Source organism: Penicillium longicatenatum (assembly GCF_028827895.1).
Source record: "Penicillium longicatenatum strain IBT 33135 chromosome Unknown contig_3_segment0_segment0, whole genome shotgun sequence".
Classification (NCBI taxonomy): Eukaryota; Fungi; Ascomycota; class Eurotiomycetes; order Eurotiales; family Aspergillaceae; genus Penicillium; species Penicillium longicatenatum.
The window spans coordinates 716,338-740,383 of NW_026643121.1; the positions used below are offsets into that span (position 1 = coordinate 716,338).

Consider the following 24,046-nt stretch of genomic DNA (forward strand, 5'->3'; position numbering starts at 1 on the left):
CAGTGGCGGTGAGGGAAACGAAGCGGAGGGAATGCTGGAGAGTGAAAAGGTTAGTTTGTATAGAAGCACCGTCCTTTTGATATGCAATATTTTTCGTCTTGCTTCAAAGCTGTGTTCTTTTTCCCTTCTTTCTCTCGGTCTTCTCTTCCCAGCTTTGTATGATTTTTCTTCTTTTCTTTTCTTTTTTTTTCTCTTGTCTTTTGGGTTGTTTGGGTCAATGGGACCGAGGTCACTATCAACAGAATTGTCCTTCCTAGACTGGGTGATCCACGGAGTGAAATCGCCGGAACCAACACAAGATGGAGTGAAAAGGCGGAACTTGTAAAATGCTTGCTAGCTATCTTGCAGACTTGAGACAACAGATATTCCAATCTAGACCCTTTGCCGCGACTTGATTCCTCCACAAGATCAGGAGATGTAACAGATCGGGAGATGTAACGCCGGGGGGTAAGACAAAGGCCAACCGCGGAATAAACCACCGTCCAACGATATTATCAGGACAAAAGAGGGAAAGAGATTGAAACGCTGAAGAGAAGGGGGGGAGGAGAGAAGAGGAGGGAAGAGTGAGGAGAAAGGGATTCCCCAACTCGGAAGGTTTGCATTGCCGGTCATGTGACCAATGACGCATTGCCATTACCATCAAGTGAAGCCTATTTGTATTCCTCTTCCTTAACTCCGTTCTCGGCTTACTTTCATAAACATATCAACTAAGCTAACATGAAGTTCTTGTCCATCGCCGTTATGGCTCTGCTGCCTTTGGCGCTGGCAGCCAAGACGCTCAAATCCGTTATCATCACCTTCCCCAAGGGGACTCCTTCCAGTGTCATTACTCACGCAAAAGACTCCCTGGTAGCCTCGGTAAGCTATGTACTTCATTTACAGCCTTTAGGTGGCACAAACTAACCCATTCAATCTTTACAGGGTGGCATTATCACTCATGAATACTGTAAGTTCCCCGCATAGTCCGCTTGCCGCCCAAAGATTATCACCGCTGACTTGATATTGGATATAGCTCTGATCAAGTATGCCTGTATCCGTTCCCGTGCCTAATGCTGTCTTCCTAACATCATGTTCCTAGTGGGTTCGCCGCAGAGGCTCCTGTGAATGCTCTTCAAACTCTTTCCACGGAGTCTACTGAATATAAACCGGTGATCGAGGAGGACAAGGTGGTGTCCGCCAACGGGGAATTCGTGGGCCAGGAGCATAACTTCTAAAATGTTCGAGTCCCAAGATGGCCAGGGATTTTGTGACTTTCTCGTCGTCAGATGGTACTTGAGAGCAGGATATGATGAAAGTCGATTGGGGACCACGATAACCCACGGCATTCCTTATGGCAAATTCTCAAACGCGCGGTCGTTTTCAATTGTGGTTTGGGCTTAATTTTGATACTGGGTTGATTGGTGTACTAGGAGTATCTACGATGGCTGCAGTGCGGCTGAACTTGGTTGATTGGGAATAGGCTGGGATAAGTTGATTTATGTTTTTTTCTTTTGATTTTTAGAAAGCGTAGAATGGACTCTGCAATGAGTGACATTTCATAGAAGTAAACCTCTACTGTCGTATCAACGTTGTAAAGGTCTAGCCAAGACCGGGGCGATCTTCCCCCGCTAGCGACTCGGCGCTCTTCGTGGCCCCCGAACGCGCTCGCGTGGATCCGCAACTCTCCAACTCCCCTACTGCCCAGGGGATTACAAATGCTGCACACTCCATTCCCTTTGCCGATTTGAGTGCTCGCATTCGCCATGTCTGTGGAACACAACGTGACCAAGGTTCTGTTGGAATGGATCAACAGCTTCTCCCTGGGCAAGACACTTCGCGCCCCGGAGGAATTGACTGACGGAATAATCTTATGGGAAATTCTCCAAGATATCGATCCTCAATACTTCCTCGACGAGATCCCCGAGCGCAACCCCGAAAACCACTGGGTGGCCAAATGGCAGAACCTCAAACATGTCCACAAGCTCCTTTTAAGCTATATCCGACACCAAAATGACGACTCGCTGCCCACCGGTCTCGACCCATCCCCGGACCTTGAAGCCATCGCGGAGAAAGCTTCCTCCAAAGAAACGAATAAATTGCTGAAACTCCTCTTGATCGCCGCCATCAGCTCACCCAACGCGGAGACATACGTGCAGACTCTCCAGGGATTGACTACTTCGACCCAGGAAGGTCTCAAGGATATTATTGAGGAGGCACACAATGGCCAGCATGAGCCAATGCATGCGGCGGACGAACTTCGAGAGGATCTGGCGAAGCGAGACCACCCGGTGGATCTGGAACTGCAATTCGAGGAACGAGTCGGGAAGGTGCTTGCGGAGAACGATCGTCTATCCCACGAGAAAAAGGAGCTGGAGAAGGCACTGGAAGACCTACATAATCGACTAGCACGCTTGCAGGAGAACAATGACACCCTTCAGAATCGACTGGCTTCCACCGAGGATCGTTTGGTGACCCTCAAGTCTGGGAAGGGCGACTTGGGGTTCAATGCCAAGGCATTGGAGAGCAAGACTCGACAACAAGATGATCTCATCGCATCCCAAGAGGCTAAACTCACCGCTGCCCAAGATGAAGTGGATAGTCTTCGCATGAACGTCGAGTCATTGAAGGTCAAAAACCAACGGTATCAAAAATTACAAGACGACTATGATGAGCTCCGCACGGACCGAGATCAATTGGCGCGCAAGGCGAATGCCGCTGAGAAGTACCGCCAGAAGCTCCAGGCTAGCCAGGATTTTGAAAAGGAGAACCAGACACTCAAGAATCAGATCAAAGATCTCCAGCAGCAGCTGAAGGAGTCCGACTCGCAGCAACGATGGACTTCGGAACACGATGTCGAGCTGGAAGAATACCGCAAACTTCTTCCTCGCATTGAGCAAGAGTGCAATGAAATCCAGAATCTAAAGAAGCAGCTTGAATTCAACAACCATGCTCTGACTGAGCGACTTGAAAGTGCGGATGAACAACATGAGAGAGATGATGCCTTGATCAGTGAACTGCGGGAACGCCTCCGAGAATTAGAAGGCCTACCCGGCAGTCCCTCGCCGGGCTCTGAGACCCCTAAGATGCAAGGAACCCTGTCCAAAGACTTTGAATCTATGAGCATGAAGGACTCGCAACTGTATGTAATCTCTCTGTTATGGGGTTTTCCCTCGACTAATCAATGACAGCAAATCCGACAATGACGAATTGAAGCGAGAGGTGGAGTCAGTGAAAGCACCATCTGCTGTGAGTTCTATGCCTCTTCATCGATAGATACTCTTGCCGCTAACATCCGTCAGCCCGGATCGCATACAGAAGGCTTTTCTGAGAACTTTAACACATCTGTGCAACTCGCTCGCTCTAACTCCACGCAAAGGTATGCTGGCCCCAAGTTTACTGCCGAGTCACCACTAATCCCGCACATAGTGATGAATATTGGAAACTATACGAAACGTATACCGGCACATTGAAAAGACTTGCGGAGATCCAGGATAGCCTGGAAAGCACTAAAAAGGACCTCTCTAACGCTCAGACGCAGAGTACGTTATGGTCGCATTCATATTTGGCGATGCCGCTAACAATAGCCTAGTTGGTCTTGTCGACACGGAGAAGGCGGACATGCTCCGTGAACTTGAAGAGCATAACTCTGCTGAATTAGCCAAGCTCCGTGGGGACTGGGGTAATCTCACACAGAATGTACACCATCTTGAAGCGGAAGTGGACGCCAGCCAAACCTTAGTTCGTGAAGTCTGCGCGGAAAGAGAGGAGTTGCGCAAGATGCTCGACAACAAGCAGAATGAGATCAGCGTCGAGGATCAGGAGGTCTTGAATGAGATGCAGATGCTGTTAGGTGAATTTGAGATTCATAACAGCGAAGGTGGTGAAATCCCCCAGAAATCAAGCTTCGAGCTGCTCAAGCAGTGCGCCGGTGTATTGGAGAAGAATGTTGAGCGTTTAGCTCAGCGTGCGGAGGTCTGTTTTAACCCCCTAAATGTTTGGGAAACGCCATTGCTAATCTATATTTGGCCTATAGTACATTCAGCAGCAGAATGAACTCATCAAGTCACTTCGAGAGAGCATGAAGAATTATGAGGAGAATCTGGATGATGGTATCCCCAAAGAACGTGAAGTCAGTTCCTCCAAGCTCCTCCTATTAATGTCACAGCAATCTGACCGCATCTTTCCTCCGCAGATTGAACTTCAAAAAACTATTGATGACCAAGCCCGAGAGCTCAGTCTTGTAAGCTCAGCCTGGTATCATCTTCAGAGCCGGTGGCAGAACAACAACATGACCATCTCACGCTATCGACAAGGCGCGAGTATGACAGATCCACGAGGCTGGTTGGCTAAGCAAAGAAGCGTCGTTGCTGGCCAATAAGTCTCTCTCAGACCATATATCATCTGAGTCGCTTTTTTCTGTCGTGTTCATTAGAAGGTTTCGTTTATATCCCATTAGACCCCTTTTGTACTTTTGATGGATTATATACTTTTCATGGCACATAGAAAGCATCTCTTTTCTTCGTTAATATATGTTGGCGCTTCTTGTTTTTCTTTTTTATCTTCTGGTTTACCACGGCCAAAGTCGCTGGGTCAACTGATCTGTATCTTGGAATTGAGCTCTTGGCAAGTTGTTTTCAAAGCTAATGTACATAAGTTGGCTTCAATTTCATTTCTCCCGGTGTCCCGTAAAATTTAATAGTCGTGTATTCAATATAGTCCGCCTGGGCAGGTATATGGCCGAGTGTATGAGCCTATCATGCAAATCCTCTGATGATGGGAACTGAGGATTTAATTTTGACTATATTTGCACAGATGGTGAAGTAATGTACATGAAAAGAGGCATTCTATGCCTCTTAGATAATAAGACAATAATGCGTCAACAAGTATGACCGAATTAACGTGGTTTTGAGGCCGAGCAGCAGGCACGAAAAGGTACTGTAGGGGACGCCAATTATGCCCACTGCCGAGGGTGCTTCAGGACATCCATAATCTCTTTTTCGCTAGCCTTATCCTCGCCCAGCTCTTCTTCATCAACATGCATACTTTCGGTCCTTGTGCCCGAGACTGGGTCCATGTAGGCCCAGCTGGCGGTGCGTGGAAGACTCATGAGGATACTCTCAACACGAGCGTTAGGGGTCCGTAGACCGAAGCTGGTACCACGGTCATAGACCAGGTTGAATTCGACATAGCGGCCGCGGCGCAACTGTTGCCATTCCTTCTGGGATGGGGTATAAGACATATCCTTTCGGCGTTCAATGATAGGCAGGTAGGATGGCAAGAAAGAGGCTAGGCCATCTGAGACAAAGGAGAACAGAGTCTCCTGTGGGTTGGAAGACGAGCTGGAAGAGGACTGGAGGAAGTTGGAGTCAAGGTCATCAAAGAAGATACCGCCGACACCGCGGCACTCGCCCCGATGGGGCAGGTAGAAGTACTTATCACACCAAGCCTTAAACTTGGGGTAGTAGGTCGCATCGTGACGATCACAGGCGTCTTTGATGGTCTTGTGGAAGTGCTGCGCATCCTCGGGGAAGAGGTAGGTCGGGGTGAGATCGGTGCCACCGCCGAACCACCAGTTCTTGTCACCACTGATAGGATCTTTCGGGTCTGAAGTCTCGAAGTAACGGTAGTTCAGATGCACCGTAGGAGCCATGGGGTTGTGCGGATGCAAAACAAGGGACAGACCGGCAGCAAAGAAGCTGAGCGAGTCCACATCGGCACCAACGAAGGACTTGTGATCGGCACGCATCTTCTCAATAGCGGGTCGGGGCAACTCGCCATAGACGATCGAGACGTTCACACCCGCCTTCTCGAAGACATTGCCATCCTGCAACACGCATGAAATACCACCGCCACCATTGGGACGTGTCCAGGCATCTTGCTTGAATTCCATGCCATCTATTTTGCTCAATTCCTCCACGATTTTCTGCTGGTGGTCTTTAATGAGCTTCTCCATTCGAAGGCGCATGGGCGAAGACTCGGTGATGGGAGATGAATGCTTCAAGGCCTCATCCAATTCGACAATGGATGGGGAATCAAGCTCGGTGATTTCTCCGGTCGCCTATGTTGCAGAAATTAGTCCGTGGTCCTCTTATAATTGATACACAAGCTTCTAATTCCTACCATGGAGTATATGATCGCGCCAATAAAGGGCACACCAATGGCGAGACGTAGGTAAGGACGCCAAACGGTGAATTGTGGCTTCGGCTTCTGTCCCGTGGCATAGCCTCTGAATGGAAGTCTAGCATTGTGGCCCGCAGAACGAGCGTTTCGAGCCGAGAATTGGGTGAATGTCCTCCGCAGAGGCATGAACGATCGCGAGGTCATTTTCGCGACGGACACCGAAGGGGGAGCTTATGTGGAGGTCCAGGGGAGTCAAATGTTCAGAATTGAGGCAGTACCAGGCCTTCCAAGTAAGTATCAGATGCAAAATGGTGGTAAGATAATCAAATGATCCCCCAGAGACTAATCATCCAGAAAAAGCTATGGCTCGACATCAGGCCACGGCGGAGGGAGAGTTTGCTCCGTTTGCCTCCGATGAGATAAGCGATAAGGTGCGATCGATGATTGGCTCTCAGTCTTGTCTTCTGATTCCGAAATATTAGTACTGTACATTGCCGATGAGTATCTTATATTGGGTGACCTATTGATATTATTTAAGTGGCTTTAGCAGAATAAAGCTAAGAGGCTGTCAAGCGTAAGGCTGAGGAGCATATTGCTGGGCCCGAGAAGATGGTATAACACTGCGAATACTAAACATGTACATCACATACCAGTGATATAAACCTGACTACCTACCATAAATTGATGGCCCAACATATCAATTCTATGATTGAGGTAAAGCATAAAAATCCTTTTGGCTACCTGACTCTCTAGGATATTCTTGAGTTCTACATCATCGAGTGTGTATTTAATTATCCCTCAAGATAATCTAAATGAGGAAATAAAATATATGCCACGGCGATCTTTAATCAGAATGCCATGACTGAAGACCTACTGTAGAGCCAAATGATTTAAAACAAAAGGTAGAGCATTGAAGCAAACTGCAGCCTGGACCAAGTAGTCATTTGGTGGATCAACGTAGGTGGAGACGCTAAGCCATTACTGGGAATTGTTGGAGAAAGAGGCTCTGCCTACAAGAAACCCAATAAGACTGAATTCGGTTTCGTTGAAGTTGTCTCCGTGTAGAGCTCGGGTTATAAAGAATATCTGCCTTCATAATGAAGATAAATCGCCTATAATATCCATAGCATGCTAAGGTTGATGCCCGCGGTTTGGTAGGTAGCTGCTTATCAGTGGAGATCCCGCATTTTGCCGTGAGGTGTACCGAGGGTCTGCACAATCATTAACACTGTGCTCTGAAAGGGAATCAGGGCACTGAAAATAATTACCTACAGTAATGAACACGTAGAAGTAATGAATAAATTTCCCCTGCAAGTGACACTATCCCCGTGACTATACAGTGACGCGTGCCTCACCGCCTCGCCCCGTGATGCTGCTCTTAGTAACGTCAGCGGGGGTTTGCCCAGCTGCCTTTTGTCATCATCACCCCTCTCTTTTCCATCTCTCTTGATCCCCTCAACAACTTCTCCATCTCCAGAACACTGTCTGGTTTCTACCACTTCGTTCCTTCTTTGGAATCTACCTCTTTTCGCTCCACCTAGACCCGCTTGGCTTATCAGCCTTATCAACTATGCGGTCCAAGTTCAAGGACGAGCACCCCTTCGAGAAGCGGAAGGCTGAGGCCGAGCGCATCCGCCAGAAATACACTGATCGTATCCCAGTGAGTCATCTCTAGATCTCCAGTGGCTCCCATGCGAATATGGGCATTGCCTGCCATATCCTTGCCACCTCCCTTCCCCTCACCGCTTCTTTGACTAACGAGTTCCCCATATAGGTTATCTGTGAGAAGGTCGAGAAGTCTGACATCGCTACCATCGACAAGAAGAAGTATCTCGTCCCCGCCGACCTCACCGTGGGCCAGTTTGTCTACGTGATCCGCAAGCGCATAAAGCTCTCTCCAGAGAAGGCGATCTTCATCTTTGTAGATGAGGTTCTCCCACCCACCGCCGCTCTCATGAGCAGTATCTATGAAGAGCACAAGGATGACGATGGCTTCCTGTACATCACGTATGAAATTCCCCCTTTCTCTTTTCCTTTCTCTCATGAAAAGACTTATTCTGATCTGTTGCGTTCTTAGATACTCCGGCGAGAACACTTTCGGTGACTTGTAAAGGTTGACGTACATGGCTATCATCTGCTATACAATAGGAACTTGAATTCCCGGTCTGGATCTGCCATGAAGGTTCAACATTCCGGATTCTTACAAGTGAAAGCAGGTGGAACTCGTTCAACCTTGGGGATTTGGTTCTCTTTAACGGACTTGCGGCGTTCATTCGGTGTTGTGCACATCTTTTTTCCTTTCATGCCATTTCATTGCTCGGCAAATTTGCCCTTTGCTGGCCCTTAAATTCATTGAAATCAATTTAAAACCTTTCTTTGATACTCTTTTGGACAAGCATATATGAAGAAAATAGAAAACGAAAGACTCGCATTGTGGCGAGCATAGATCTATGTCAATTTTAATCGTGTGCTCAAAATTCCACAGGCAAAATAAAACACTTATTTTTCATTCATATAATTATATAGACAGGCACACTTAGAGTTCCTTAAGGAAGCGGTAATGGTCGATCCGTTGCGTCTCCGACTCCGGACCCCAATCGGGACTAGCGCCGCTCGTGCTCAGATAAAATTTACAGGCACATGTTCCTGACGCATTTACGGATTCACTGCATCTCTTTCCTCACAATCTTGCAAAATGTCTCCCGCTCTCGCTCACGGTGCTGGCGCCGCCTCCAAGGATGTCAAGAAGGAGTCTGCTGTCGCTCGTCTCCTCGGTTCCGGTAGGAATTCCCCCTTTGCGCTGAGATCCGCCGAGATGCTAATACAGTGTAGGCTCTGCTGGTATTGCCGAGTTGGCCGTCTTCCACCCCGTATGACCCAATTGCCTCGATAGTCTTTCCGATGGTAATACTGACAGCTTTTAGGTTGACACCACGGCGAAGCGGTTGATGAGCAACCAGACTCGGGTAAGACCAGACTCTGAATCACAAAGATGACTTGCGCCATGATCATCGCTAACTTTGGTACTTTGTAGATTACCTCCATCCCCGAATTTAAGAAGGTCGTTTTCAAGGAGTATGCCGATGCCTCCGCTGGTCGCAAGTTCACCTCGCTCTTCCCCGGTCTGGGCTACGCTGCGTGTTACAAGGTTAGTGATTCTGGGATTCACAATGCCCCTGGATTGACAGTACGGTGGGCTGATTATCTCGACAACAGGTCCTTCAGCGTATCTACAAGTACGGCGGTCAGCCTTTTGCTCGTGACTACTTGGCTTTGCACTACGGCAACGAGTTCGACAATGCCTTCGGAAAGGGCAACGGAAAGGCTATCATGCACGCCACTGCTGGCAGGTAAGAGATATTCACTGAATCATTTCCCCTCAAAAATCATGTGCTGATCTTGGGCTCTAGTTTGGTCGGTATTGGAGAGATTGTCCTGCTTCCTCTGGACGTCCTGAAGATTAAGCGTCAGACAAACCCCGAGGCCTTCCGTGGCCGTGGCCTCTTCAAGATTATTTCTGATGAGGGTATGGGTCTGTACCGAGGTGCCGGCTGGACTGCCGCCCGTAACGCCCCTGGTTCTTTCGCGGTAAGTGGCTCTTCCGGGCTCGTCTGACAGAAAGGACCCGCTCGCTGACACTCACACTAGCTTTTCGGTGGATCTGCTTTCGCCAAGGAATACATTTATGGCCTGACCGACTACAACAAGGCCACCTGGGACCAGAACTTCGTCGCCTCCGTGGCCGGTGCCAGCGCTTCGCTGATTGTCTCGGCTCCCCTGGACGTGATCAAGACCCGTATTCAGAACCGCAACTTCGAGAACCCCGAATCTGGTTTCCGAATTGTGTCGAACATGCTCAAGAACGAGGGTGCCATGAGTTTGTTCAAGGGTTTGACCCCCAAGCTGCTGATGACCGGCCCCAAGTTGGTTTTCAGCTTCTGGCTGGCACAGACTTTGATTCCTGCCTTTGGCCAGGTTGTATAGAGGTCAGATACATAAGGAGTCTTTTTATAGCTTTGGCGTTCTTCGACAACTCCCCCTTCTCGGAAAATCTTTTCTTTTCTTCTTGTTTTCGGGTCTTGCGGGCTTTCCCGGCTCTTATAGGGACTTGTGTATTTTCCTCCTCATATACATGGTTTATTTTCTTCCGATGGAGTTTAGAGTGATAGTCAAATTTGAAATAATCATTCCTTTTTCATCACTCCCTGCTTCTTGCTCATTAAGAACATGAAACCTACTCAACCATGTATCCCAAAGTTCATGTACCTTAACGTACGCTGAAATGCGGCTGGCAGATCACGTGATCGTATATTCCCCCGAAAGCTTCCCCGAGGCTTCATCTAGCTCCACCTCAATCTTACGAACCTGACCAGGATCCAAGATCACTATGGCTGCCTACCTCCTCTCTCGGTAAGTCACAAATTTCGCACTTCCAATCAAACCCCTATCATTTGCGAGTCCACAAACCCTATGTTCCAAATCTCACTCAGCTTTTCCTTCTGAACAGAGTAGGTGACCCCATCTTCGCCCTCACAATGGGCGTTGCTGCCGTCATGTCCCGGATCCGCCGTGATCAAATAGAACAGAACCCCTCGAAAGCATCGGAGATCGGATATGGAACAGTCATGCAGCTCGGGCAGCAGCGGTTGCAGCGGTGGTGGAATGGAGATTACCAGAATCTATAAGCACCGAGATCGGGTTTAATATGGGGACACTCCACGAAATTTGTACTACATATGCATTATATGGGTTCTTGGAGTTGGGGTTTATGATTGATGTATGAATGGAGCAAGGATCCATGTGTATCATTCTGGTGGGCTTTCTATCGTTGATTTCTGGCTGATGTAGCGCTAATTTCGTATTGATTTCAGTTTTCTTTTCGTATTCAACTTGGTCTTTAGTCGCAAGACTTTAGACTTACGAAAATATATATACTACGTACTTGCCCGAGTTGCCGAGCACACCACATGTATCAACCATAATCTTTAACAATTACGAGAATTGGATGGGATTGTAAGACTGGTTTGTCTAAAGTTTAATGTATGCCAAGAAATATGCTGAATATTATTTATTCATCTTGTGATCTAATCATAAACCAGTACTAGTCAAACTTTCACGCCTCAAATGCAACATGTATGAAGGTCGTCGAAGAAGAACAAGAACCAAAGGCCTCAGGCAAAAACAGGACAAAGCAGAAAGACTCAAAAGACTACAGGACAGTGCAGAATTACAGGAAAATGATAAATTAAAAGATTTTGAAATTCGCTAGGACTTTTCTTATCCCAGCAGAGATAAACTTTGTATCTATGCAATCATTCGCAAAAAAGGAAAACTCGATATCCCATAAGTTCGTAAAACAAGACGTTGAAAGGAAAAAAAAATTGTAGCCAAGAAAAAAGCACAAAGCTAGAGATTAAAGCGAGACGCTTAGTCAAGCTCCTCGGGCTTCTCCTCAACATCATCGGGCTGGCGGGCACCACCGGCACCGGGGGCACCGGCAGCACCGCCGTAGGCAGCGGAGATGATGGGGTTGGCAACAGCCTCAAGCTCCTTCTGCTGGGACTCGTACTCGTCCTTCTCGGCGGTCTGGTTGTTGTCGAGCCAGCTGATGACCTCGGAGATCTTGTCCTCAACCTTCTTCTTGTCATCCTCGGAGATCTGGAGCTTGCCCTCGGAGAGAGTGTTCTTGAGGGAGTAAGCGTAGGACTCAAGACCGTTCTTGGCCTGGATACGTCCAGCCTCGGCCTCATCCTCGGCCTTGTACTTCTCGGCCTCAGCGAGCATGCGCTCGATCTCCTCCTTGGACAGACGACCCTTGTCGTTGGTGATGGTGATCTGGTGGGACTTGCCAGTACCCTTCTCAACGGCGGAGACGTTCATAATTCCGTTGGCGTCAAGGTCGAAGGTGACCTCAATCTGGGGAACACCACGGGGGGCAGGGGGAATGCCGGTGAGCTCGAACTTGCCGAGCAGGTTGTTGTCCTTGGTGCGAGCACGCTCACCCTCGAAGACCTGGATCAGGACACCGGGCTGGTTGTCGGAGTAGGTGGAGAAGGTCTCGGACTTCTTGGTGGGGATGGTGGTGTTGCGCTTAATCAGGGCAGTCATGACACCACCGGCAGTCTCGATACCGAGGGACAGAGGGGCAACATCGAGAAGCAGGATCTCGTTGGTGGACTTGGAGGAAGTGTCACCAGACAGGATAGCGGCCTGGACGGCGGCACCGTAGGCAACAGCCTCATCGGGGTTGATGGACTTGTTGGGGTCCTTGTTGAAGAAGTCGGAGACGAGCTTCTGGATCTTGGGGATACGGGTGGAACCACCGACGAGGACAATCTCGTGGACGGAGGACTTGTCGATCTTGGCGTCACGGATGACACGCTCGACGGGGTCCATGGTGGAGCGGAAGAGGTCCTGGCACAGCTCCTCGAAGCGGGCACGGGTGATGGAGGTGTAGAAGTCAACACCCTCGAAGAGAGAGTCGATCTCGATGGAGGTCTGAGCAGCGGAAGAGAGGGTACGCTTGGCACGCTCGCAAGCAGTGCGGAGACGACGGAGAGCACGAGCGTTGGTGGTCAGGTCCTTCTTGTGCTTGCGCTTGAACTCGTTGACGAAGTGGTTGACGAGACGGTTGTCGAAGTCCTCACCACCAAGGTGAGTGTCACCAGCAGTGGACTTGACCTCGAAGATACCCTCCTCAATGGTCAGGAGGGACACATCGAAGGTACCACCACCAAGATCGAAGATGAGGACGTTGCGCTCACCCTCCTGCTTCTTGTCAAGACCGTAGGCAATAGCAGCGGCGGTGGGCTCGTTAATGATACGGAGGACGTTGAGACCGGCAATGAGACCGGCGTCCTTGGTGGCCTGACGCTGAGAGTCGTTGAAGTAGGCGGGGACAGTGATGACAGCGTTGTTGACAGTGCCACCGAGGTAAGCCTCAGCGGTCTCACGCATCTTGGTGAGGATCATGGAGGAAACCTCCTCAGGAGTGAACTGCTTGTTCTCACCCTTGAACTCAACCTCAATGACGGGCTTGGTGTCCTTCTCAATGATCTTGAAAGGCCAGTGCTTCATATCAGCCTGAACCTCAGCGTCGGTAAAACGACGACCGATGAGACGCTTGGCATCGAAGACGGTGTTGTGGGGGTTCATGGCAACCTGGTTCTTGGCGGCATCACCGATGAGACGCTCGGTGTCGGTGAAGGCAACGAACGAAGGGGTAGTGCGGTTACCCTGGTCGTTGGCAATGATCTCAATACGGTCATCACGGAACACACCCACACAGGAGTAGGTGGTACCCAAATCGATACCGACAGCGGGGGCCATTGTGAATATGTGTGTATGAGTCGTTAAAAAGGAAATTCGTGATTTGACTCGGGTAGTGTACAGGGGAAGGAGGAAGTGGGAGGATTAATGGGGTATTTGTGAATTGTGAAGTAGAAAAAAAAAAGAAGAGAGGTGAGGGCAGCGAAATCCTGCTATATAGTGAGCGGTGAATTGCTCAGAAGCTTCTAGCATGGGAGCTTCCATGCGTATCCATGGGTTTCCATGACCTTCGATGCCCCAGCAACAGCACCAGCTCTTACTTCATGGAAGGGCCCGCTGGTTCCAGATGGGCCCAGTGGGTTCATTCTTGGTTCTACTGGTTACAAGTAACTTCCTAATTATTCTTTGGGCGTCAATCCCATTGAATTGGACATCTATCATGTTGTCATCTGTATTTAGAATTTTTTTTTTCCAATGGATGGCGGGGCAAAGTATGATGTAATCGAGGGTTCGTGCCCACGACTGGGCTCTAATGGCGATATGGCCTCCGGTATGGACCGGTTTCGTCACAGCCCCTCTCGCCATTTTTCAGTGGAGTAATGTGGTATGGGTATGGTCACCGTGAAGGCGTCATGATGAATTCATTGAGTCACTCTTGCCATCGATACCTCAGGCAAACAGAAAACCCCATCAAACATAGACACCTTGGTATGGAGGTGTCAACATCAGGCACCAAAGGTTCCTTCTAGAGCGTTGCCTAATTCGGCCATTTGTTGATCGCCAGTCTCGGTCCATTTGACGTGATACATTCAGGCCGTTGGCCCAGTACGTACCAAGTAATATGGGCTCGTAGAGTTCTCCCAGGATATCTCCATGCTTGACGTCTTTATGTCAAAACTTCTCGTATGCAGACCCATGTTCATCTGATGCTACAGAGTCTCGAGTACATACCACTCTGGTGATACTAGGGTACGCAATATGACACTCTCCGTGTTCTCATCGGGAATTCTTCTTTGTCACTCTTCTTTATCTCTGAATAAATCCCACAACCGTGATCACAATCACCAAGATCGAGTGAAAGACCCGGCCATTACTCGGTGAAATTAAGTTTAGGTAAAAGCGCCGAGCAAACCAAACCCGATTGAGGGAAAACCCTGATAACGCCATCCGCGCTATATCTGAGTTGGCCTTGTAACCCAACTTTATTCGAGATTTGCCATAATGTAACTCTATGAGAACCACTTAAAATGGGGTTCTGCCGCGAATCACTCCCCTCCTGCACACTCCGATTGGTCCGTTCATAGGTATCATGTAGCTTGATCGGAAAAGCGTTGCTAGTTCCGTGGGAAAATACTTGGCAAAGTACATGCCCGCACTTTCACAAGGAATTTTCACCCTGGTTAAATAAGATAGATTCCCCAAAAGCAATGTGATGTGGTGTTGATCCGCAGTCTTATCCCAGCCACTCGCTGGTATTTGTTCGATTCCCTTGAGAGCTATCCTTCCCCAATCTCCAGGGCTCCCCCCAACATGGCTCTCCTGGGTTTATTCAAGCGCCGGGGCCCTCAAGAAAGCCCTGCTATTGTGCATGTCACAAGGAACCAGGCAAAAGATCTGCCGGAAGCAGAGGTCACTGGCATCCCATCCGATGAGGAGAAACACAAAGTACAGACTGATACCGCTGCGATTGAGCAACAGAGTCACAATGATCCAGAGATCGCGGCACTACCTCTACAAGTTCGCCAGATCATCAACTTGACCGATGATCCCACTCTCCCCACGATCACCTTTCGGTACTTTGTCCTCTCGGCGCTGTTTGTCATCCCAGGTGCATTCTTGTCCCAAATGAGCCACTTCCGTACCACCAGTGCTCCTTATTCTGTGTTCTTCGTCCAGATCGCCTGTCACTACGTGGGACACTTCCTGGCCAAAATACTCCCAGCCTGGACAGTCCACTTGCCCGGTACCAGTTGGTCGTTCAACCTTAACCCTGGGCCGTGGAGCATCAAAGAGCATGTGCTCGTCACGGTCACAGCGGCATCGGGGGCGACATATAACTTGGCATATGCCCCGATTGTACTAGCGGAACTCTGGTATGGAACCAGAATCAATCCGGCCGTTGCTATTTTCTTCATGTGGGCCATCGTGTGGACAGGATACTCCTTTGCTGCTCTTGCACGACAAATTCTGCTGCCAGATCCCGAGTACGTATGGCCACAGGCCTTGATGCAAACAACCTTGTTTGAGACCTTCCGCAAGACAGACACTGCGTCACCCGTCGCCCGACGCCAAATGAAAGTGTTTTTTCTTGCTTTCTTGGGGATGACCCTATGGCAGTTCCTCCCCGAATACGTGTTTCCGTTTCTCTCTTCCCTAGCCTTTCTCTGCTGGGTGGCACCACACAATGCAGTGGCTAATTTCATCGGATCTGGACTTGGGGGCATGGGATTTTTGAATTTGTCATTGGACTGGTCCAACATCAACTGGAATGGGTCCTCGATCATGCTCACACCGTTTTGGACACAAGTTATTCTGTTCCTGGCCTATGCCTTTAATTGTTGGGTTCTGCTCCCTGCGGCTAAATGGGGCAATCTCGGTTCCTATAAACATGGTCTTATGTCGAACAGTCTCCTGATGGCTAACGGGACGACCTACCCAACACTCGAAGTGCTGACTCCCGAGTATCACCTGAATGAGACAGCATATCAGCAATATGGCCCTATGTACATGGGACTGCAGAATGTGTGGGCGACTTGGTTTGACTACGCCAAGTTGCCAGCGGCAATCACCTGGATTGCGACTTTTGGCTATGTTCAAATAAGGAACAATCTTAAAAAGATCCTCGGAGCTCGCAAAGCTGCTAAATCGTCACCGGGAAACGGGATTCATCATCAATACCATGACCGTCTCAATGTGATCCAGAGACAATACAAGGAGATACCATTGTGGTGGTACTGCTCGCTGTTTTTAACAGCCTTGATTATCTTAGTGACCATTATTGCGTGTGGAAACCTGTTCATCCCGATCTGGACCCTATTTGTTGGACTTGCGAGCGCTGCTGTTTTCGTGGTTCCTTTTGCTTGGCTGTACGCCATCTCCAACTACCAACTCGAGACCGGGTCATTTAATGAACTGATGTACGGATACATGGTTCATACCAAAGCTGGCTCCGGCCACCAGCACCCATGTGGCCCGTCAGTCTACGGCTCCATTGCCGGTGATGCATGGTACCGTGCACAGTACATGCTACAAGACCAGAAGATCGGGCATTATATGCATATCCCCCCTCGTGAGATTTTCTTTTCCCAGATTTTTGGCACCCTTATGGGCGTCCCAATCAATTATGCTGTCATTCGCTGGGTGATGGATACCAAAGGAGACTACTTGACTGGAGTGAAAACAGATCCGCTCAATCAGTGGACTGGCCAATCATTGCGCACATCCAACACCATGGGTGTGCAATATGCGGTCCTCGGCCCCAAAAGACTCTTTGCTGAAGCAGAGATGACGCCCTTGCCATGGTCCTTCCTAGTCGGTGCTGTGATCCCTCCGATCTTATTCATCTTCCACCGTTTCTTCCCCAAGTTGCGGATTGACCTTTGGAACGTCAGTATCTTCTTTGGCGGCCTTGCCATGTTCTATGGAAATCTCAGTACCGGCTATACATCCGCCTTCATCGGTGGTTATGTTGTAATGTACTGGGCATATCGGCACCATTTCGAAGTATGGAAGCGGTACAACTATTTAATTGCTGCTGCATTCGATGCGGGATTCAACCTCAACATGTTGCTTATCTTCTTCTTCTTTGGAGCAGGCAAGCAGATCTCGATGCCAAATTGGTGGGGCAATAATAGTGAATCGGTAGAACGATGCTTTGCTTCGACATAGACTGAGGACATCACGTATTGATATGTCATTTGCGTATTAAAAAACAAATTGACATCTGCTGCATACCTGAAATGGCCATCTTAATATTCGAGATAGAAAGTCGACTTCCATGAGTAAACTTCCAGTCAAGGATGCCTCAGGGCACGGTCTGTCACGAGGTCCCCACTCTGTTGAACGAATCACATCACGGGATCTCGCCGTCCCTTACTGTTGCTGGTTGTTTTGACTGGAGAGCTACCTTACTTCGCAGACCGTCTCTTTTAAATCTCCCCTTCCCCTCTTCAGCAATCCCAACCCCTTTCACACCATCTACGCTCTCCACCTTATCACCACATCACACATTCACAATGGCTGACCGCGCGACCTTCAACGACCCCGCTGTCGAAGACAAGGGCAAGGGCAAGTCCACCGACCCTACCAACGAGATGAACATGGACGATGACAGTTCGTCGGAGAGCGAGCCTGAAATTGTAAGCTTGCGAAATTGTCGCATCCCTGACTCCAACGATTCAGTGGTGTACTAACTTTGCGCGTTTCTAGGAACAGCATGGTACGCGCCCCCCTCATCTGCAAGCGTAATTGCCCTGGGACTAGATTATTACGAGGCCCAGTGACGCTACATGACTTGCCACGCCCCGAAATCAGATCAATCGTTGCTAACCCCAGACAACTACAGAGGAAGACGAGGACATGGACAGCAACCTCGAGCCTATCGACCAGAGCAACATCATCTCGGGCGGCCGCCGTACACGCGGCAAAGTAATCAACTACGCCGATGTTGCGGAGCAGAACAAGATGAATGAGGATGATGACGACGAGGACGATGAGGAGTATGAGGCTGCTGATGACGACAATGACCATGCCATGCGCGGTTAAACACCCAGTCTCCACGATACAGGCGATACGAATGTTGCTATTAAGGAACAGGCTAGACCGGCGCCATGTGCTAAGGGGAGGTTCATGTCTTTATTTCTATTGAGACACGCTCTCATGCTGTTCTCTGAGGTTGCGCCGGACGGCGCTGTCAATGATTCAATGAAACTCAGTTGTGGTCGATTATTCTTACTTCAGAGATAATCTACGACTATTTAACGTCCAATCATGATTTCATATTGCACGGTGCTGCATTCCTATTTCCTTTATTCACAGTGTAGTCTATATATGTGGTGAATGTAGCGAGTTGCTTTACGCTGTGATACCTGATCTCTGTAAAGTGCATTTTACCCCTTCGAGACCCAGATTTCCAGATGCCCGCAGGATCTCGAAGTTTTCCAGCCTCATGATCGAATGGTCAACTCCTTCACTCCGATTATGCCTTTTGTTTTGTTTCCTTTCGTTGCTATAAACACTGCGTCATCACGTGCGCCCGCGGATTTACGCTTTGGCCACCTTGTGTTTTTGTCCGCAAGCAGGGTCTCTCCACGTTCGCCAGAGAATCATGAATCTCACCGGTTGCTAAGATCATGCAATGTCCCCAAGTAACTACTGACCAATAATAGTCCCTAACCTGACTGGTGAATCCCGATAATCCCTCGGTTCATTCCGAACCTTGGACACGAACGTCATGGCTTCACGGTATAGTCCCGACCCTCTCCTTTCCATACCAACACATTTCCAAACAGTCATCCACGGTCGTTGTCCATGATGCCTAACGATCATGAACAGATTCCCTCGCCAGCGTGATCCACGCGCTTCTTCCTCCCTCTTTGATTCTTACGGTGGCGGCTCCCGTCCGGCGAGCAGATCGCCCGCTCCGGCCGCTGGATATGGGTACGGAGGCTATTCCAGCCCAGCTGGAAACAACTATGGGAATGGCAGTGCTGGCGGACCTTCATATCGAAGCGCAACTCCCGACAAGAAGTAAGCAGAATGGCCGCTGCCAGACTGGTGTATTGTGCTTGGATTCTAACATTTGTAGGGGCCACTATTCCGATGCAGTTCTCTCGTCACTCGAATCACAAAATGATGCGGAAGTCGAAGGTATCACCGCCAAGGTGAGGATGTTAAAAGATGTAAGTGGTTTTAATTCTCAGCCACGGCGCAAGGGCGATACGGCGTTGGGTCTTGTTGCAAGTGACTGACCAGTCCCTTAGCTCACCTTTGCGATTGGAGACGAAATCCGGGATACCACACACATAGACGGCCTTGAAAGCTCATTTGAAAGTACTCGAGTCCGGCTTCGCGGGAATATGAACCGTATGCTTCGCATGGCTGAACGCACTGGCGTTGGCTGGCGGGTGTGGGTCGGGTTCTTCTTCTTCGTGTTCTTCTTGTTCTTCTATGTGTGGATATTCTAGTTGCCAGAGCTACGGCAATAAGTTTATACACGGCTTCACTTCGCCCTATTCAATTTTTTAGAAGCAAGAGCGTGTATTTGGCCCCCATTGCGTTCTCTCTGGGGGTACGCACACATACTTTTGCTTTCAGTACAGCATGACTGATTTCCTGGCTACGGTGTTTCGGTGTTTTGGGATTCCGGCTGCGCTTGCATGCCTTGTGATTATCATAGGTACTACATACAAGATCGATAATGCTTTGGTTTTTTTGCAATGATTAGTTCAGGACTATTCTGGGCACCTGGTGTTTCGCTAGGTTTTCACCAGTGGTCAATGGAGCCAGGCTGATACTGGTTTCTTTGATATTCGAGAATTTATAAGTACATATGCACGTTTCAAGTCAACTTTCAAGTAGATATTCATGCTTGAATCCTGGAATGTCTGAAGGACACGATCATATGATATTAGGTCTGATGAACTTTCTATGCAAAACCTGAATCCTAAGTTTGATATCCTTGTCCCAAATCCAGTCCAATGTAAACTCCAATAACACCATGCAAAGCACACAGTAAGAACTTCGTCGGTAAATTTGCAGGAACTACAGTTCCAACTTCAATTGAAACTGTCTCGTGGTCGACCAACATGGCGAGGGAACCGTCGAGCAAACCCACTGCGACGGCTACTTTGACTTGTTACCGAAGCGCGCAAATCCTCATCCTCGAGGAACATGCTGCTAGAGTCCAGAGCATCGCCCCCGCCACTCCAGCGATTAATGAATCGGCTCTGAGCTTCAGTCTCGCGTGCCCGGCGCATTGGTGGTGTTGGTAACATGCCAGCACGACTGTTAGGAGTGCTCGTCCGGAAATTCTCAGTGAGTCGGTTGCGGACGACATTGTCACTTTCTTCCTCATCCCCCTCAGACTCTTCCTCAGTATCTGTATGCTGCCATTCGCCTTGTTCGGATCCACTTTCTGCAGCGTCGGGAATATCAACATCCAGATCTCGACTCATTTCACTCATCTCCTCTCCGGCTTCGGGAACCTCCGCATCCAAATCAGGCTGGTTATCAAAGTCCTCGTCGTCCTGCTCGTACAGCCCACTTTCCTCATAGTCGTCATCAGGGTACCCTTCAGGAATATCGTCATCCAGATCCCGCTCCATATAGCCTTCCTCATCCACAACATCCTCCTCTTCGAGCCCCTCCTCGCCTTCCTCGATCAATCCCTCAGCATCTGCATCGGGGATCTCGTCGTCCAGGTCCCGCTCCATGCCTTGGTCGACCTCCTCTCCCTCCTCTCCTTGTGTCATGCCCATATCATCTTCCATCATGCCTTCCGCATTCATTTCCGCAGCGGCAGCCGCAAGCGCCTCTTCGCGCTCAGCTTCTTCTTCCTTCATGCCCAGCATTGTCTTTGAACATCCCGCCGGCTTGATCCACGAGTATCCAAAGGACGCAATGTTCTGTTTCCGAGCGCGCAGGGCCCTTTCCTCCATAGCGAGAGCCGCGAGGCCATTTGCTGGTGAGCGCGAGGGCATAAAGGCTCGGTGACTAGTTGTGTTGTTGCCATTGCGGCGGGCAAGGTTAGCACCGGTGTCGGTGTGCGATTGTTGTGGGGAGGTAGAGCGGTATGGCTGTGATGCGCCGAACCAGAGCTCATGTGACTATTTTTTGAGCAAGGTTAGATCTTGGTCTTTGGTGTGGTGTACAGGTTGGAGGTTGGCTCGATACTTACGTCGCGAGGTGTGAGGAAGGGTAGAGACAGCATTGTTGCACTTGATGGGGTTGTTTAGTTTTGGTGGCTTTCCGCGTCGAGTCCGAGTAGCTGTAATAGGGACGTTAGGTGGTTGCACTCCCGAAGCTTTTCGCGACGTTGCGATGATCTTGCTATGGATATCACGCAGTTGTCGCGGTATTATGAGGCAAGATTGGTGGTCAGGTGAGAGGAAAGTGTTATAATCGTGAAATCATTCCGCAGACAAATATGGTCAGTTCAAGAGTACAATGCATGGAAGGGCGTTGGAAAAGTCGGCGGGTCGGAGCTCCGCAACCCAAAACATTGGCATTGCGGGGACCTGCAACCACTTCCACTCATCTCAGATGTACTCCGTTGACGAATAATGTCGAATTTGAATGCTAATTTATTTTTGGGCTGCATATTTCGTAAACAAATGAATCTTGAGCTACGTTGAAATTGCTGCTGAACGGCTATGACGTATGAGATCCCGAATCACCTATTTGACTATACATCCACAGGTACTTTACTGTATAGGATATGAGAGATAGGGAGACATGTATCGACTTTATATGGATCATGGCTGCTGTATGCAAATCAAGACCTTTTCGGTTTCCACATCATGATCCCTCCCGCTGGTAGACCAATGTTCATGGAGAATGGACCCCGTAGCTCAAATCCCAGCTTCTGGTAGAGCTTCTCTCCATCTGGGCTTGCTTCTAATCCCACTATCACTCCTTCACTCTGCGCTCTTTGCAGTACCTCTTCCATCAGTCGCCGCCCAATTCCTTGTCGCTGACAAGACGAAGACACCACCACGCTTTGTGCATGCCAACGATTCAAATATTTAATCTTCATCTCCGGAGACTCCCAGTAACACTGCTCATCATGCTTACAGGATTCGAAATACTCATTCAACGCGTCAGGATTGACAGACCGGTCAGGCCAAACGAGATTCACAACGGACGTTCGAATCTTGAACCACCATGTTTTTAGTAAGCGCCAAAGAGAGCGCTGATTGGAGAGCAATTGCAATGCAGCCTGGTCATTGCCGAGTCGGATGAACTGCGCATAGGCTACGGGGGTAGATGGAGTGGCATGATGCACGGCTACAAAGCCAATGCTTCGAGGGTTCAGGTAGCGACCTTGGATCATCTGGACGAAGCGACGGATGACGTGCTCAGGGTATTCGTGGCGATGCGGACAGAGGAAGGCATTCAGAGGCGAATCAGAGTATGCTGTAGCAGCTAAAACACCCAAAATGGGGATATCTGAGCTCTGCATACGACGGATCAGGAACTCTTCATTCTCCTGTGATGCCATGGTGCTGTGTTGCTGTGTTGAGTTGTCACTGGGGAATTATATCACTTCGCTATCAATCACTCGTGGACTGTAATGGTGGTGGGACTAGGGATGTACTGTCCTTGATATCTACAAAGTATCTTAGCTTGCGATTAGGGTTGCTAGTGAGTCATCGTCTCGTATTCTATTTATCCATAGTTATTTGGCTACCTACTAGGCTGCTACATATCTATTAGAATTGCGAATATTGTCCGACTGTCCAAGTGAAAAATATATAATTAACGTAGAGCAGGGGAGCTCAAACTGTCTCACACTAAACAAGTTGAGGCGACACTAATGTCCCGGTCAAATCAGGTCATCAAGAACCTTGGAACCTTGGAAGATCCCCCGGCAGCTGTGTTCCTGGTATTTATCAAAAGTACGGGTACTTCTTGTACGGACTTGTACGTAGAGACTCGGCCGCGGTCGACCCATGGGATTTCCGCAATTACCCGATCGCAGCAATGAGACCAGCAGTCCGGTGAACCCAAAGTAGACAGGAGTCGAGGGTAAAGAGAGGTCGGGAAAAGTCGGGAGCAGCGATGCAGCAGCCAAGTTACCCCAAGTTCACTGGACACGCACCTGGTGGCTTATATTCACTCTCCGATCATTGGCGGTGAGAGGATATCCACTGTGGATCCCGTGGAGATTGGCATGTATACAAAGTACCAAATGCACCTCGGGCAATTCTAGGGTCGAAGACTCACGTCTGTATTCTGAGTGGTGTTTGGATGATTCTTGAATTATGGACACGGTTGCTTTGGTCCAGTATATCCAGATAAAGGCCGGATGTGGACTTGAAACCTCATTGCCGCATCTGGAGATCGTCTGTCCCAGCAAGGGACGGTTCATAGAATGTGCCATTTCCGGAAGATACACTCTGGTATAAGAAACGAGAAGCTATCCTTCGAAGCCAACAAATGGATTTGGTTTGATACACCAACATGCGACTTTATTTGCTTGTAGCACTTGCCTGTGGAATAACTGCGGCTCCAACCAAGCCAAATACATCCGAGTTGATGAGCCAGGTCAGACAGCATCTGTCAACTCAAAGGATGGCGGGGTACCTAGCTAACGTAGTAGAACTTGAAGACACCTTTTGCCCGGGAGACGATTATGCACAGAGAGAGGCAACCAAGACACGCGACAGTAAGGCAAACACTCTAGTAACACGAGCTAGAGGCTAACTTATTCTGGACGCTCAAGGATCCGCCTCACTGCATTTACGACGATGCCTATCCGGAATTCCAAAGGCAACGTGAAAAGTACAAAGCAAAATTCTCATTGGAACATAGAACATGATTGAACCTCACCTAATACAACTGATTCTAAGATTGCAATGGCATGGTTAGAGGGGAACTAAGCGAGGTGCCTGGGCAATTTCCCGAACCACAGTATACACGGCACACGTGGAGGGTTCCCATCCAACAGGGTCGCAAT

General features: G+C 49.1%; 12 protein-coding genes across 12 annotated transcripts; 8 read left to right on the forward strand and 4 right to left on the reverse strand.

Moving 5' to 3' along the window:
* Positions 1–717: 717 nt before the first annotated feature.
* On the forward strand, positions 718–1,214 carry N7484_005618 (uncharacterized protein; the record flags this gene model as incomplete). Its single annotated transcript, XM_057116037.1, has 4 exons — positions 718–858; positions 922–946; positions 1,013–1,022; positions 1,079–1,214. 4 exons carry the CDS (start codon positions 718–720, stop codon positions 1,212–1,214), a joined length of 312 nt encoding a protein of 103 aa, XP_056971920.1.
* A 528-nt stretch (positions 1,215–1,742) lies between these two features.
* On the forward strand, positions 1,743–4,357 carry N7484_005619 (putative microtubule binding protein HOOK3; the record flags this gene model as incomplete). Its single annotated transcript, XM_057116038.1, has 7 exons — positions 1,743–3,118; positions 3,168–3,225; positions 3,279–3,355; positions 3,406–3,518; positions 3,569–3,951; positions 4,013–4,108; positions 4,172–4,357. 7 exons carry the CDS (start codon positions 1,743–1,745, stop codon positions 4,355–4,357), a joined length of 2,289 nt encoding a protein of 762 aa, XP_056971921.1.
* A 573-nt stretch (positions 4,358–4,930) lies between these two features.
* On the reverse strand, positions 4,931–6,303 carry hem13 (coproporphyrinogen oxidase; the record flags this gene model as incomplete). Its single annotated transcript, XM_057116039.1, has 2 exons — positions 4,931–6,037; positions 6,100–6,303. The coding sequence occupies 2 exons, from the start codon at positions 6,301–6,303 to the stop codon at positions 4,931–4,933; spliced, it is 1,311 nt and encodes a 436-aa protein (XP_056971922.1).
* A 1,301-nt stretch (positions 6,304–7,604) lies between these two features.
* On the forward strand, positions 7,605–8,210 carry N7484_005621 (autophagy-related protein 8; the record flags this gene model as incomplete). Its single annotated transcript, XM_057116040.1, has 3 exons — positions 7,605–7,759; positions 7,874–8,106; positions 8,177–8,210. The coding sequence occupies exons 1-3, from the start codon at positions 7,670–7,672 to the stop codon at positions 8,208–8,210; spliced, it is 357 nt and encodes a 118-aa protein (XP_056971923.1). The 5' UTR covers positions 7,605–7,669.
* A 584-nt stretch (positions 8,211–8,794) lies between these two features.
* On the forward strand, positions 8,795–10,083 carry N7484_005622 (putative mitochondrial GTP/GDP transporter Ggc1; the record flags this gene model as incomplete). The annotated part of the gene is made up of 7 exons (XM_057116041.1): positions 8,795–8,879; positions 8,932–8,969; positions 9,024–9,065; positions 9,134–9,247; positions 9,316–9,449; positions 9,510–9,687; positions 9,748–10,083. 7 exons carry the CDS (start codon positions 8,795–8,797, stop codon positions 10,081–10,083), a joined length of 927 nt encoding a protein of 308 aa, XP_056971924.1.
* A 403-nt stretch (positions 10,084–10,486) lies between these two features.
* N7484_005623 (uncharacterized protein) lies at positions 10,487–10,784 on the forward strand (the record flags this gene model as incomplete). The annotated part of the gene is made up of 2 exons (XM_057116042.1): positions 10,487–10,509; positions 10,607–10,784. The coding sequence occupies 2 exons, from the start codon at positions 10,487–10,489 to the stop codon at positions 10,782–10,784; spliced, it is 201 nt and encodes a 66-aa protein (XP_056971925.1).
* A 742-nt stretch (positions 10,785–11,526) lies between these two features.
* Positions 11,527–13,428, reverse strand: hsp70 (molecular chaperone Hsp70; the record flags this gene model as incomplete). Its single annotated transcript, XM_057116043.1, has 1 exon — positions 11,527–13,428. The coding sequence occupies one exon, from the start codon at positions 13,426–13,428 to the stop codon at positions 11,527–11,529; it is 1,902 nt and encodes a 633-aa protein (XP_056971926.1).
* Positions 13,429–14,898: 1,470 nt separating this feature from the next.
* N7484_005625 (OPT family oligopeptide transporter) lies at positions 14,899–17,256 on the forward strand (the record flags this gene model as incomplete). The annotated part of the gene is made up of 1 exon (XM_057116044.1): positions 14,899–17,256. One exon carries the CDS (start codon positions 14,899–14,901, stop codon positions 17,254–17,256), a length of 2,358 nt encoding a protein of 785 aa, XP_056971927.1.
* A 347-nt stretch (positions 17,257–17,603) lies between these two features.
* N7484_005626 (histone H2A.Z-specific chaperone CHZ1) lies at positions 17,604–18,132 on the forward strand (the record flags this gene model as incomplete). Its single annotated transcript, XM_057116045.1, has 3 exons — positions 17,604–17,726; positions 17,797–17,806; positions 17,933–18,132. 3 exons carry the CDS (start codon positions 17,604–17,606, stop codon positions 18,130–18,132), a joined length of 333 nt encoding a protein of 110 aa, XP_056971928.1.
* Positions 18,133–18,913: 781 nt separating this feature from the next.
* On the forward strand, positions 18,914–19,553 carry N7484_005627 (SNARE domain- containing protein; the record flags this gene model as incomplete). Its single annotated transcript, XM_057116046.1, has 3 exons — positions 18,914–19,116; positions 19,175–19,268; positions 19,350–19,553. The coding sequence occupies 3 exons, from the start codon at positions 18,914–18,916 to the stop codon at positions 19,551–19,553; spliced, it is 501 nt and encodes a 166-aa protein (XP_056971929.1).
* Positions 19,554–20,144: 591 nt separating this feature from the next.
* On the reverse strand, positions 20,145–21,298 carry N7484_005628 (uncharacterized protein; the record flags this gene model as incomplete). Its single annotated transcript, XM_057116047.1, has 2 exons — positions 20,145–21,194; positions 21,266–21,298. 2 exons carry the CDS (start codon positions 21,296–21,298, stop codon positions 20,145–20,147), a joined length of 1,083 nt encoding a protein of 360 aa, XP_056971930.1.
* A 564-nt stretch (positions 21,299–21,862) lies between these two features.
* On the reverse strand, positions 21,863–22,588 carry N7484_005629 (GNAT family N-acetyltransferase; the record flags this gene model as incomplete). Its single annotated transcript, XM_057116048.1, has 1 exon — positions 21,863–22,588. The coding sequence occupies one exon, from the start codon at positions 22,586–22,588 to the stop codon at positions 21,863–21,865; it is 726 nt and encodes a 241-aa protein (XP_056971931.1).
* Positions 22,589–24,046: the final 1,458 nt, after the last annotated feature.